A 14978-nucleotide genomic window follows, 5' to 3' on the forward strand; every position below is an offset into this window, starting at 1 on the left:
TGGTGTGGATCTGAACAATGGGGTCACTTTCTTTAACATTGTGAGATTTGTGAGACATTTTTACCATTTTCCCAGAGAATATTTCATGGATTTGGATGAAAAATCAGGCGTATTAAGGGAATTGAAATCTATAAGTGTGTGTCATTTAGTGAGGACTGAAGGGCCTCGGGCAAAGGTATGTGCTACTCTGGTTTTAGTGTGTTTTTTCATTGTGGTGTTGCTTGTTCAGATAGAATATGTATGTTCTATTCACTACAACCACATTTAAGTCCCTCACTTTAGCGGGTTTGATCTTTGACGAAATTAAAATTTCACATAGTAAAGAAATCCTGCACTTTTTTCTCCTGTGTGTTCCTGTCAGCGCCTCATGGACACTCTTTATTGATAGGACTTTGATTCAGACAATATTTCCTGCACTTTGCCATCTCCACCATATTACAGTCTAAACATAATAACCCCAGCCTGATATTACAGTAAACGTACAAATGTCACACGGCAGCCCTTCCCGCTCGCTGAAGAAAAAATGAATTATTAAAGCAGCACATCAAATCAAAAATGAGCCATGTTGGAAGCGCCTGCAGTATCCAGATGATGATTCACTTCTGAGTCAGCGTCCTCCTTCATGAAAATCCCCAAAGTTAAATTTGGAAAGTCTCCAACCAAACATGCTACAACGTTTCCAAAGATTTAGCGTTGGATTTGGCAGCAGACTCCGAATCGTGCAGTTGACAATGAAAGAAAAGGGATTGTATTGATTTGGCACCAGATACTGCGATCAGATCAGATGTCTTTGTGTTTTTAGGAATTACAACCTCCCACATTTGCACCACTGGTCGTGTTAGCATCAGAGGTAGAACCCTGACTCAGAACGGAGAAAAAAAGAAATTTAGCATTATGATTTTTTTCCCTCTCACCATCAAGCAAAACAAGATTCAAATTTGGTGGACCCTTGCCCCATCTTGATTGAATGCACATCATGGAAAACAGTGTGTCAAAATTAATATGATTTCATTCAATCACAGCACAGATGAAAAGCAGAGAGTGACACCACACTACGGCCCCCCCCTTCAGAGAGAGGGAGGGAGAGAGACACGGTCAGCATGGCAAGCAGAACCCCAGAGAAAATGCCACAACGTTACCTCTTCTACGGCCATAGCTCCGGGCTGCTTGTCAGCATAGTGGGGGAGGGAGGGAGAGAGACACAAGGAGGGAGAGAGAGAGAGAGAGAGAGAGAGAGAGAGAGAGAGAGAGAGAGGAGGGGAGAGAGGGTTGGGGCAGGAAAGAGATACAGAGACATGGGTTTTGAGGAAATAAACCAAAACCAGGAACATCTCTAAGGCAACAGTGAGACCACATATGGCTACACCTAAGCTTCGGCAACAGGAGGAGGGTGATTATTGCACCTCCCTGCAGTAAACCTGCTGCACCTGCCTTAGCAACGGACGAAAGCAGATGCGGCAGGGGCGGGTGGGTTTAGCCACGGAGATGGCTGAGATATTTAGCAGCATAATCCAACGCCCCATAGCCGGAGATCGTCATCTCAGCTTAATGAACCATCGATGGCTCGCGTTCGTGCTAATCTTCTGTGAATATTCACAAATGAGGCCATAAAGCTGAGTGCAGGCAGGACTGGAGGTAGAGCAGGTTAGTCATTATCATGGCCTTGGTGAAATATTTAAAAAGTTGCTCCAGGGTCAGATTTGGCAGGCCAGCTGCAAGTGGAAACTTCCCACAGGTTAAAGGGAGAGTATGGAGGTTGCTGGCAGCCTCGGGGCTCTGAGCGGGGAGGATAACATGCAGGGTGGAGGGGGGGTGGGGTGGAGAACCGGCTATAATGTCTGTGGGCTGCACTGATCCAAATCTACCGCAAGGCAAAAGTACACTGTGATCATCACTTATATCTAATCAGCTTCACACATGTTCCCGTCTTATCTCTTCCTTCTTTTTAATGCTCATGTCACTGCACTGACTAATACGAAATCTAAAAAACTGTAAGATAACAACTGGGAATTTGAATTCTGTCGGCTGTGCACTTTTCTCAGACGTTTTAGACTGCAGGGTGCATGGGGTTCATTTGGAGAGAAAAATTAACCCTGTGTCCTCAGCGGCAACTTACTGGCTTTTTACAAAGGTCTCGTCTCCTCTCCCATACATGACTAGATGTTGTCACGTGACTCAAGGTCCTTGGAAACTGAGCAATTTCGATCAACACGGGGTGTGCCCCAGAAAAGTTTAAATATAAATCCCTAACGATGTAATATGATAACTTAAAAATCTCCATGACAACTGAGGAAACGCCTTCATCTGATTAAAACGGAAAGTAAGTAAGTCGACCTTTAGCTGAGATTGTTTGAGTTACAGTTTTTTGGGTTCGTCAAGGTCAAAATTTTCAACAGCCTCTCTGTCTTTCTCCAATATCCCATCACCTGTAACAACATTAAACAATCTTGGGTCATGTAATAACAATTGAGCTGTTTCCATTACAACTGACCAAATTACATCCATTGAGAAACACCACCGAGATACATTCAAAAGCTCTGGAAATCGCAAGTAAAAAGCTTAACATTGAGTTTAGTCTTTTTCCTCAAAAATTAGCTACATTCAATGTCAACTTTTAGCTTTATTCCACCAATAGAACTACTGAGTACTACTTAAGCTAGAATCACGTGACAAAAATGATCATATAAAACCACCTTTCAACTATTATGTAAATGAAATTGCCTGAGAAAAACCAGGAGATTGAATTTTAAGCTCAGGACGAAGCTAAAGGTCGATACTAAGATGACATTTGTAAAAAAGAGATCCATTATTTCCAGTTTGTCTGGATTTTCCAGTAGGAAGTCAACTTTGGTTACATTTTTTTGCAACACTAGCTCTTCAAAGTTCAAGAATAAACTATTCCACTCAATAAAGCTCAACTTTTATGTGGAGAAAAACCACATATTGTTTCAGAAATGTGTTTCAGTGTTTCCTTAATCTCTTCACAAACAAGCTCAATTGGAATCTCGCTGTGCAGTGAATGCAAACCGCAGAGGAGGCAAAATGTGGCTTAAGACGGAGCAAATTCCAACAAACAGCAGGAGGGGTTACACAGTACACAGAACAGATCCTCCTGCAGCTCTAAACTCATAAGTCACAAAGCAGACTCGTGGCCTCAAAAAGCAATATGGGCCTTTGCGTTGCGAGCGCCCCCATTGTGTGACTTGGCCCTCTGGCTCCTCTCAGGGAATACATTGTCTCAGAGCCTCTTCTCCCTTGCTATGTTTTCATTAAAAAGATCTGGCTCTCCAATCCCCCCCAAAAAAGCCTGGGCAGTCTCTGCAGCTTTGCACTCTCACCGTCTGGTCTTGGCAGAAACAAAGTCACCTAGCAACCAGGGCGAAATGAAGGAACCGTTTCGCTGGGAAATTTTCAGATCCCTCGACGAGACGAAACACCGACCATGAGGGAGAGCGGGAAGGAGAAAAGTGAGGGTTAAGAATAAGTGCCAACTTCAAACTGTGTAATGTCTGCGAGAGAGAAAATGTTTTCAAGAAAACTGGGTGATTCCTCTGGGCGTGAGGAGTTTGATGTCTCCTGCTCTGAGCGGCTTCAAAGCCTCAGACGCTTCTACTAAGCTGTCAAGTGAACATCACTAAGAAATCTGGATAGACGACCTATGCTGATTACGCTCAACCCTCTCTTCTTCACATCAAGTGCTATCCGTAGACAGAAGAGGCCTTACAGGTTCTCACAGCATGAAGCCTCTGAGCTAATGGGTTGAAATGAGGGAGAAAAGCAGAATAAAATACTTTTAAAAGTTGAAACCGAAGCTTCCCTGTCTACACACATCAGAGGCTACAACAGTGTGAGCCAGTTCTGACAGACTTGGGAGATCTGGGCAGATCTGTGCTTGCCTGAGCGTAATCCCATGACACAACAGTTTAACATCAATCCGAGACACGTTCTCCGAGGATACGAGTGATGAAAAGAACAGAATGAGAAGCACCAGCGTTGTCGAGATGTGACATTAGGAAATTGCTTCCTCTGCCTTCGCCAGTCTGTATCCCTGTATGCCAACTGAACATATCTAGAGAGGAAGCTAGGGGTTTGCTGAAGTGATTTGAACACCAGTCATTCAAACCAGCTTTGATATCTGCTGAGTTTTGGACAGGGCAAACATGACTCTCTCAACTAGAGTAAATCAAGCTCTGAAGCACTTATATCCCTGACCACTCAGGCAGGGCAGAGCCAAGTCTGGAAAACCTTGTGGCATCTATGTAGCAGCATACGGGACAAAGACCTGATAAAGACTCGTCTCCTGTCAATGCTGGTCATCTGCCATCTGGTGGGACACTGGGAGGAATATAATCTTACATGTTGAGGTATTTTTGGAAGAGCTATTCACAGGTCAACTGCCAGCGCTTCGAGGACTGTCCTAGGTTTATGGTGTCAGGGAATCCAGCCCTTAGCTAAGGGTAGGCAGGTGTGCTCCGTGTACTGTATATTGATCGGGTTGTGTAGTTGGGGGGGCCATATCCTTTCATGGGAACATGCCACAAAATACTTCCCAGTCTTTAGTTCTTTCAAAACACAGAGGACAAAACGCAGCCACAATGCATTTATCAGCAGAACGGAAACAATTCCAATGAATTCTAGGAACATGATGGGTCTCTGCAGTGAAATGTGACTTACTGTTCAATGGCATTATGTGGTCTGCTCCAGGATGATGAAAGTTGAGGCCCATACGTCCTGTCAAAGAAAAAAAACAACAAGATTTTTACAAAAGAGGGAAAACATGGACAGCACTGATAAAAGCCAGCCTGTTGACAGATCATCATTTAACCTTCCATTCTACTGTCGGCAGGGAGCAAATGCCCATCATGATGAAATGTTTAATGCCATGAATAAATAAAAAACATGATACAGTGGCAGGGAACATAACCACAGATAATAGATGTGCACGGCGAGGTGGAAACACACATTCCTTTATTGTTTCATATGCGCTCATACACAGACATTTACACACAAACAAAGGCAATAATAAGGGTAGGAATTTAACACAGCGTGCATTCTGCTACATTAAGCGTATGATTCAAGAACCCATATGCGGGTGCTTTCGCGTGGAGAGGACTGGTGTGGGACATTTAAATAAAAGTCATGGTTATCTCTGTCTCCATCGTTCTTGTACAGACAACAACAAGAAAAATACACCTACGCTGAGGCATAAATATCCTACCTGGTTTACGACACAATTTTGTAGTCTCAGTGTCAACATCGTTAGCAGCGGCAGCCGCAGAGGCACACCCTTTATCTCCTAACCACTTCAAATTAGGTCACTCTGTCAAAATCCACTTTTAGTAGCTATTTACTCAACACACAGAGACAGGCAGCCTATAGGCCTATAGCTTCCATTTAAGCTGGACAGTTAGTGTAAATGAGCACCGCTTGCACAGAGCATCACTTTAGTGTTAACACTAGGGTGTAAAGGCTAGGGGAGACGACTGTAAAGGGTCTCTTGCTATACTGCTTGTATAGGTTTCCCCATATGCTACATGGACTTTGAGAGACCAACAGGCTTTATGTTGCAAGCTGCTATGGCGCAAATCATGAGGACATGGCAAATGTTTCAAAATTTGGCCACAGAAGACAGATAGCAGGGACACAAGGGGGTGGCCGCACTGCAGCTCCACAGATGTGGATTTCCACACTCCTCTCGGCCAATCAGAATCAAGACAACAGTAGGGCTCGGGGGCAAATGGGAGTGTGATTAGCTCAGACATTTGTACACACATTTATATGAACACCTGGGTTGTGTGACTTATGCATATGTTGGCCCGTGTCTCATTCTTTTTACAATTTATTAGCAGTCATGTATTGGTAAACATGTGGGGTAGAGTCTGCCAACACAATTAAGGGGATTAAGACCAAATGTCTCACTGACTGAAGTGTCATTAAAAGAGAATCCCTTCCATCTCCAAAGCCGATTGTGCACTTTGACCTCGACCGACCGCATTTGTAGTCAGAAAGAAAAGGTTGCACACTGGGTACTAGTACAATCCATTAAACACATACACAATCAAAGCTATGACCGCTGATCATAGGGTAAAAGTTGCAACAAACACTGGTCTGTGATTTCCTTTTCCTCGACATTAGTCATTTTGGGTGACAGAGGGGGACAGTTGCCCTCCCGAGCCCTTAAAATAGCTCTGGGCATGTGCCATCTGCTTCCCCTAGGAGTTGAGTGGCAGGGCCTGAGGGGCCCCTGAGTTGCTGCTGCTGCCACTGCTGTTCTGGTGACATTTCCTCATCGAGAGCATGAGCTATTCTCAACCTCCCCATAATGGTTGCACAGAAGCGCAGCCACTCGGGAAACAAGCCATACCATTTCTTAGGCACGGATCCAACAGCACCTTCCCTGCATTTGGGAATAAAAACTGCAAACAGAACAGTGACAAGACATGTATGTCTTTCATCAACTGCTTTCCACAACAGTTAAGAGATAGGCTAAAAATATTCATAACAATACTGCATTCTAAATGATTTTTTGGCTTGAGGATAAACTGCTTCATAGCATCATGTTTTTGAAAACGTAACTGAACAGTCTATTATCAGCAGAGGGGGAAAGAGTAGGAAACCGAGAAGCGCATCATCAGATGAAGTAACCGAGTCACTGGCACTGATCAACGACCATATAAACCATATCAGATTTATCATGGTCATCATGGTGGACACATCATGCGGTCCTGTCTAGGGTGCAAAGGTTTTGAGGAATCTGAGGAAATATAGGTTTTTGACCTTTGCTCTTCATGGAGTGACTGTCAAAACTACTGAAGGCAACACAAATGCTGAGCCTCAAGTTCCAATGTGGTAACATTTTCACTAGATTCCACGTGGCTGATCACCTCTGACTGGATCCCACCTGGAGATCTTCTCAACTGCTTTGGTCCTGTTTTGCTCCCTCTGGTCCACATTATAGCACATATTTAAGCCCCCAATAACACCTCTAATAGAAAGCTGCAGCAAGAGTTATGAGAGGGGAGTGGGTGTAGCAACAGCAAAGTGTGGAAATGTCAGCGGTGATGGAAAAAAACACCTCGGCTGCAGCAGGGTGCCCAAAAGCTGCGCTTTTGCTGACTACTGCCAAAGAAACCTTTAATTACCAAGACAACATTAGCAGAGAGGGGTAAGAGTCATGACAATACCCAGCGATGTGCACGTGTTCTGCACACGTTCAACAGATGGAAAGATTGAGACTGGGTATTCTCATGCTTCTGTGAGAATACCCAGTGTTTAGTGTGTCTCTCTGCAAGAATGCCCCACTTCCTACACTTCATACCAGCTGGTGCTGAACCCAACAACCCTTGGCGAGATGATTACGACAGGGCAAAGGTTCCTTTAGCAATCAAGGCATAGCACATAACAGTTAAGTTAATATATCTGGAAGCAAAACCCCACAACCTCCAACTGCCATTTAACATTTCATAAAAGCAGTAATTATAAAACTATTAAGTACCTTTTCATACAATAATGGAGGATTTTCCAATCCAGTAAAGCCTGATGCACAACTTGGCAGTGATAGTAACACTTTCATGGTTTGTGAGATCCGCACAAAACAAGTTTTTAATAGACAAACAAGCCTGGACTTGTTTTGTTGCCTGGACTGGATTAGCACAGTCATGCTTGCAGGAGTCATGGATTTTCCACCATAACAAAACACAACACTCCGACACACTGAAAGTGTAGTTTATTGGAAAGAAGGTGCTATTTAACCTTTAACACAACCTACAAACACATCATCTTATCTCTATGCAGTCATTACCAGCTGTTTAAAGTACAGGGGGCATCCCTCTGCGGTGGAGATAATCTCAAGTGTTGTTTGCTACATGGTTTGAAAAGTGAAGGGGTTAAGTCCAACTTGCCAGCCAAACGTCAGCCTAACCAAATACTGACCTTTAACCTCGAGGTAAGCTGCATGACCCCTCTCTGAACCTAAAGACAAAAGTTCACATACACTTCTTCTTCTAAACCAATGATATCGTTTGAGGATGACGTGGTGTTGGTGTACTTTTCAAGTTTTTAGCTAAAACTTTATCTAAAAGCCTTCCCGACGACCTTTAAACCACAACTTTACCTAAGGTAGAAGCAGAGAGAGCAAAGTCCGGGCTGCATATGTGCAAAACTCTCAGGAAAAGTTATACACCCAAGCCTTCGATTCATCGCAGCACCTTGACTAATCACTGTGTTACTCATCTGACCTGTTCTGCGCATGCAACTCTTGTTTTCCTCCTGATAAAAACCCTTGTGGGTCAACTCTTATCCACTGACCACTGCTCCTGTCAACAAACACACAAAGTCAAACAGCGCCAGTGTTTGCCCTCCCCCTCCACTACTGACCACGCAGTTAAAGCTGGGCCCTACTATCATTTACAACAATATTATACTTCATACTGACTATTAACCAACACATAATAGGAGACAACCAAACACAACAAAATCAATGTTAACTGCTTGTGTAAAGCGTAAATGGTTAGCATTGTTCAAAAACAAATGACAGGTGGAGGCACTGTACTGAAAAAGTTTGTTCATCATTCAGTCGGCTCGTGATTTTAAGAAATTGTTTAAATATTTAGAGCAATTTTTAGGCTCTTTTTGCCAGCTCTTCAGGCAGAGCTTTTGTAAGATGATTTAATATTGATTCAGATAAAGTTCAGATATAATATACATGTCCTCATTTTGTTAAAACGTATAATCTTAAACAGAGAACAATATGACATTTTAGGGAAATATACTCATTCACTTTCTTGTTGAGAGTTACATTAAAAGATTGAAAGCAGTCTCCTGTCTGCACGCTACATATAAAGCAAAAGCCAGGAGACTTTCTATGACTTTCAGACGGAGCCAAACTAGCCCTTTCTCTCGGTTTCTCTTGGCCAAACAGAGAATCACGTGGCAGCTCTTCTTTAGGACTTAAGTCACATTAAACATTCTGAAGTTCAGTTCTGTAAATGCTCACACACAAAGACACAATGCAAATTGTAACTGACGCACGAGTAAGGTCATGTGAGTCAGACCAGCTGATGTGCATGTGTGTTTTCAGAGAGACACGGTGGGCGGAGTGGGATTCACATGCAGGAGTCACAGGGACACTTATGAGCATCTGTGTGTGTGTGTGTGTGTGTGTGTGTGTGTGTGTGTGTGTGTGTGTGTGTGTGTGTGGGGCTTCATATCTGTTGTGTCGTCTTTGTCATGGTCAACAATGAGTGACAGCCTGAAACAAGTGTGTGAGGTGAGAGTGTTTAGCATGGAATGTCACAGTTGATTTATATGTCAGAAACAATTTGTGCGTGTTCTATGCTTGTGTCTGGGTGCGTGTGTGACAATACTCTTTGCAGCAGCAGTGATGGTGGCTGTTGTCGAACTGGTGGGGTTTTTCCAGGCCGAGGGGAGAATCTCTTATGTGTGTGTTAGTGTGGGGGTGCCTCGCTCTCTCCACACGTGAGCTCAGCTGACCCAGTTCAGACACCTTACACAGACCAGTGTGTGCAGAAACGGAGATTGTTTAGACATCCCTGCGGCCCCGTCTCCCCTCGCCAAGGAGTAAAGAGCTCTTAAAAAGTTTGAGAGGATCTCAAAAGCAGTATTTCTCTTTCAGAGAAAACACACAAACAGACACACACACACACATTGAAGTCGCCTGTTGTCCAGACAAAGGCACTGAAAAAAAAGTGTGTGGGTGGGGTCACCTCACACACTCTTGAGAAGATCCTCCGATTCTCATGCGCATTGACATCCTAACCAAAACTTTATTAATAACCTTAAACTAACCACAACTCCCCTCTGACCTCTAACCTTAATCAGGACCTCAGAAATGTCATTTTACCCCATTATGACCAAGCTTTGGGCCTCGTGAGTCCCAAACACTCCAGGAAAAACAACTATTCTGGTCACAATGAGAAGTATGCCAGAAATGTCTGTGATGGGATGGATGTGGGTGGGACACATTCAAATGGGGATGCAAAACTGGGTCTACTGGGTTGAACACTTTTGACTTGTGTTTGTCAGCTGTAGTCTCTTCAAAGTCAGACACCAAACTTACAGAAAGGGTAGTTGGCTTCAGACACAACTCGGATGGGGAAAATAAGTAAACCAAGCCCTGCCGCAGCATTAGGGGGACAGGGACTACAGCCAACGCCTAACCCTGCTCCAAGTCTCTAAATCTGCAGCCAGCCACATAACTGATTTGTTTGGTAATTCTTGTTGTAAGTTTTATTCAAGATTAAAGCTACAAGCTTCAGTGAAACTGACAACATTTCCATGGACAGCAATATTCCAATTTACTCTATACGACATTATTTTGATTATGTTCTTATAAGTTGCTAATATAGTATCCAATTCATATTCTAGTGTATATATGACAGAGCCTAGTCTGATTATGAAGTATAGCAGTTGGTAACTTCCATACATGTACTTAATTCAATTATTGCTTATTCCCGAATGTGTTACGTTATTCAGGTTATTCTGGAAATGCTGTTTATGTGACAGTGTCTCAATCAGACTATTGTCTTAATCAGGTTAATGTTAATGTAAGCATTCTTTGACTGCAACAGCTAGTCAACTGGAACTTACAGTGGTGGAGCTGAAACACCTCCTCCCATCGTCTGACAGTAAAAACATGAACACAGGAGTATTGAATCAGGTCTAAATAAATTTGAATTCAGTCGGCTGTGCCTTTATAATTTGACCTGACTAAACTGCTGCTGCCAAAGTTACATTTCTGCAACATTTTGCTTGTCAACACATTCGCTACACTCTATTACATTAACACATTAGTACTAATGACAGACATGGATACCGAAAATAGTTGGGGAGAGAAATTTCTAAACAAATGACCGAAACCTGAACCTAACTAAACCATGAAGGTCTGGGACATTTTTTTATATTGTCGGGGCTGGGTCAGACACAGTCACGGAGCCCATTGGCTATAGTCAATCAGGGGCAACAGCTGATATTTTGGGGCTTCCGGTGTAGACAATGGATATCCAGGCCAAGACTCTGTCCTCCATTTACAGACTAGTTTCTTTTATCACACAAATCAAACGCTTCTACACACAAAACACAGCAACAAACAGTGATAGGTAGGTGTTTTAGGTCTAGACAACATTTTGGCTAATCTCTATTAACAGAAATCTGCATATTGATGCAAAAACAATCAAAAGCTGATAGCCAATGCATTTTGTTCAATGTGTTCCGCTTCTTTAGCTGTCCACGCGCGGACTGTTTGCCTGCAGGCAACCAAATCCTTCTCAAACATGATTGGTTAAACTAGAAACAGACACCGAAAGGAATCTTGTCCTTTGTGTACTGATTCTGAATATTTACATGCAGAATTTCTTTATAGAGATTAGTTCAGACAGCAAACCCCAGGTGCAACAAAAAAATTATGCTCAATTAAAAAGAAAAAGCACATTCAGCTTCTTGCTGTTGATTCTTCAGCAGACACTGGACCTGGCTGAAGCACAGGGCTCCTCTCAGACAGTCAGTAGGTATGCATGTAGGGTGGAGCTGCTCTGTGGTTGGTACAGTAGCTTACACTGCAGCCCCACAATGTCTGCATGACGACGAGAGAGGTAAACAAGCAGAGAGAGAGAGATGCAGGAATGCACGCCCATGTTTATGTATCACTCTCCTGCTCCTTTCCATGTATCTCCTCTGTCTCTGCTTTGCTTTGATAAACAATCAAAGGGAAAGCCTGCAGGACATTACAACACCTTTCCAGTAAAGTTGGGCCATTTTACTGTAACAATGCTCTCTCAGGACAAGATTGGGAAAACAGACTCTAGGCACGAGAAAGCGATATGCTCTGCTCATTATATACCCCTCCCACAAATCTTTCCATTGTTAAGATGGATGGGGGAGCATGAAAAACCTACACCCGACCTGACAGGGCCCAATCTGGGAGACAGGAGTTTTTACAATGGACACGTGACCTCCGCTAAAAAAATATTGGCTTAGAAGGCCTGACATACATTGGATGACCTTAAAAGGTTGGTAAGAGATTGTTGTTACTGATCTGATCTTCAGGCTTTAACTCAGTCGTGGCATGCCTAAGCCACACAATGACACACAAAGTAAAACTCCACTACACTACGATGTACGAACTCTGCGCCATGGTAAACCTGTCACTTCGGAAAAATAACAATATGAACCACAAATACATTGATCGGCGCATGATTCTGCTCACAATACGGTCAGTCAACACAAACACAGGTCATGTGACACTGATCACTTGATTCAGTGTTTCAAACCGGCACAAAGTCAACAGGCGAAGAAAAAGAAAAGGCAAAAGAAGACCATGAGTGCATGCTGCACACACACTCTCACACACACACACACAAACACACACACAAACAGCAAGATTTTGCAGGTAAGGCTCATAATGTTAATTACTCATTTCAGAGGTTGATCCATATGGGATTGATTGGTAGATTGGCAAATAGAGAAAAAAACCAAACAAACCCAAATGATGATATATATGCCCATGAAGCAAAAAAAAAACAAACAAAAACAAAAAATACTGTAAGCATGGACGTATGAATATTCCTAACCTGCAAAATGATTCCTCCATATAATATCAGCGATAGTCATTGGTGGGCCACCGGCAGGGTGTGGTTTACCTTTGTCATGGTCAGTTCTTATCATATCCATTAAGGAATTCTCCAAAGAGTGCAAGCTAAAAGCATCAAAGGGCCGATTCCGGTCCTGCAACACAGAAAAACAGGAAGAGGGTTAGGGTTAGAGTCAGGGAAGGACATCGTATGGACAATCAGGATTCTGTACACACAGCATCTATTGCCTGTCGCACTTGGACAGGGACCCCTCCTCAGTTGCTCTTCCTGAGGTTTGTTCCATTATTTATTTTCTATTGTCCGGGGGAAGAGGGGTGCTATGCTGAGGGTGTGGTATGCTGTAGAGATTGTAAAGCCCCTTGAGGCAAATTTGTGATTCTGACCTATATGAATACTTTTTTTGTACTTTTGTGGCTGTGACATGCTACATTGTGCTACACCCATCAGTCATTATTATGCATTCATGTGTTGGAATAAATCTCAGAATGGGAGAATTCACATGAATGGCATCTGAAGTCGGGACAACTCAGACAGTTGGCAAAACTTTTGGTACACGAGTTGCTGACCATTACACTTTAAAAAGCAATAAACAACATTTTTCATATGAATTTGTGAAATTTGACACTTTTGTCAGTGGCAAATTGTTTTAAACGATTTATATGCCTGTCACACCTGATCTGATGTTTGTGTGTATGTAAATAATGGGTGTTTAAACGCTCGAATAAAACACATTCTTTTCACATTCCGACTTCTAAGCACATGAACACACCGAAGTCAGAACAATGACTTCACAGCTCGGGAAATGGGACCTTCCCAGGAGCATGTGAACACACAGTAATGCACACAGCATCACCAATGTATATTTATAATAAATATACAGTACACTATGTAGAATAGAACAAGAACATTGACTGATATTAGTGTGCATGACAAACTATTATTGTTAAAATGTTAAAAAAAGATTACATGAGCTTGAACATTTAGCTTAGTCTGTTGAAATTCTGGTTTGTTGGTTACCTTGCTCAAGGGCAGAACACTAGTAAAAACAGCTCTGTCATGTGTCAGACCTGAATTCTTTCCCAGGCCCCTTAAACCTTTACATGTCAAAACGCTACAGTTAAAGAACAGACTGGATTCAGCCCTCAGGAATCTCATCTGTCATGATTTATATAACTTACAGAGGATTTTTTACTGCCAAGTCTATAGAATATCAGTGAGCGGAGGTAACAGGGGGAGTTTTAGCTCCTCAAAGAGGATTATTTACTGTTATGTAGTTTTCTATGATAGCAAAATGTATATCTTTGTGTTTTATGCTGGTAACTCGACAATACTGGGGCCAAGAGAATTTGAGATGCACATGTAAATGTAGAATAATTAGTGTTTCCTCTACATTTGTTTTGCAGTTGTGGAGCTTCTGTGATGAACAGCTTAAAACCATCTCGGAATCATCAAGGTCACCTCGTCACGTGTGTGTTAATTTACACACATTGAGCTTGCTGCACTTTGGGCCCAGAAAACTGTGGTCGCAAATGTAGAAGAATGAAATGTCTCAAGGGAAAAAGAAAAATCCCTTCCCTATTATTGACATTACATAAACAGCTTTTCAGACTGATGACAATTTAAATATAGTTTGACAAAATAAATGCACAAGACAAAGTTGCACAAGTTTAATTGTATCTCCGTGAAGATGGCACATGACTCGACAATGGCAACCCCCAATTGTTTGAGTGAGCAACACACTAACTTTCCATTAATTCTTAAGTTATGGGTCTTAAACTTCAGCTAAATAATCTGTGATGACTCGAGAAATAATAAAGCACAGATGTCTGCTTTGCTTGCACAAATGTACACAAACAAATGAGACTACTTAAGAGTGTTACTGTTTTGGGCCTATATGCTTAAAATTCTAGTATTAGTTATTTTTCAAAATATTTCCAGCACAATTTCTATTTGTTTTTCACAAACAGATTTGTAATCCCATAATTCCTAATTACGACCTTGCAGAGGTGCAATGTTTTCACAGGGTTTGGTCGTATTCCCAACAGTCAGTGATACAGTGGAGTACACCATCTGCTTAATTAGACGCCCAGCCTGAGTAGTTAATGTGAGATATGCAGTTATATTGGCAGTGTTCAGGACGTGTAGCTTGAAAAGACTCACAGGTCACCACTTAGCTTGACCTGTAACAATCGTTGGAATGTTCGGAAAGGTTCACTTTGTGTAACTGAGTTCTGGACGTTATATTTCTACCGCCATGGTCAGAAAAGATAACGAAGACTTTGAAAAAAAACTTTGCATTATGAGGCGTAGAGAGGGAGGTCTACTTTGCTGCTGGGTGCTACCTCTCCTAGTAACAGTATTTGTTGTGCC

At 42.5% G+C, this 14978-nt stretch overlaps 1 protein-coding gene across 7 annotated transcripts in view; it reads right to left on the bottom strand.

Moving 5' to 3' along the window:
* The window catches only part of cpeb3 (cytoplasmic polyadenylation element binding protein 3), a 39027-nt gene that overhangs the window by 15516 nt on the left and 8533 nt on the right, over positions 1–14978 (bottom strand). For 4 of the 7 annotated variants that reach the window (XM_035172015.2, XM_035172013.2, XM_035172016.2 and 1 more), the window contains 3 exons: positions 12588–12741; positions 4675–4731; positions 1140–1163 (listed from right to left, as the gene is read on the bottom strand). In XM_035172015.2, the coding sequence (XP_035027906.1) occupies positions 1140–1163; positions 4675–4731; positions 12588–12741 (235 nt within the window). The remainder of the gene's footprint in view (positions 1–1139; positions 1164–4674; positions 4732–12587; positions 12742–14978) is intronic. The other 3 variants (XM_035172017.2, XM_035172014.2, XM_035172018.2) reach the window with 3 other exon arrangements.

Source organism: Hippoglossus stenolepis, chromosome 12, assembly GCF_022539355.2.
Source record: "Hippoglossus stenolepis isolate QCI-W04-F060 chromosome 12, HSTE1.2, whole genome shotgun sequence".
NCBI classification, from domain to species: domain Eukaryota; kingdom Metazoa; phylum Chordata; class Actinopteri; order Pleuronectiformes; family Pleuronectidae; genus Hippoglossus; species Hippoglossus stenolepis.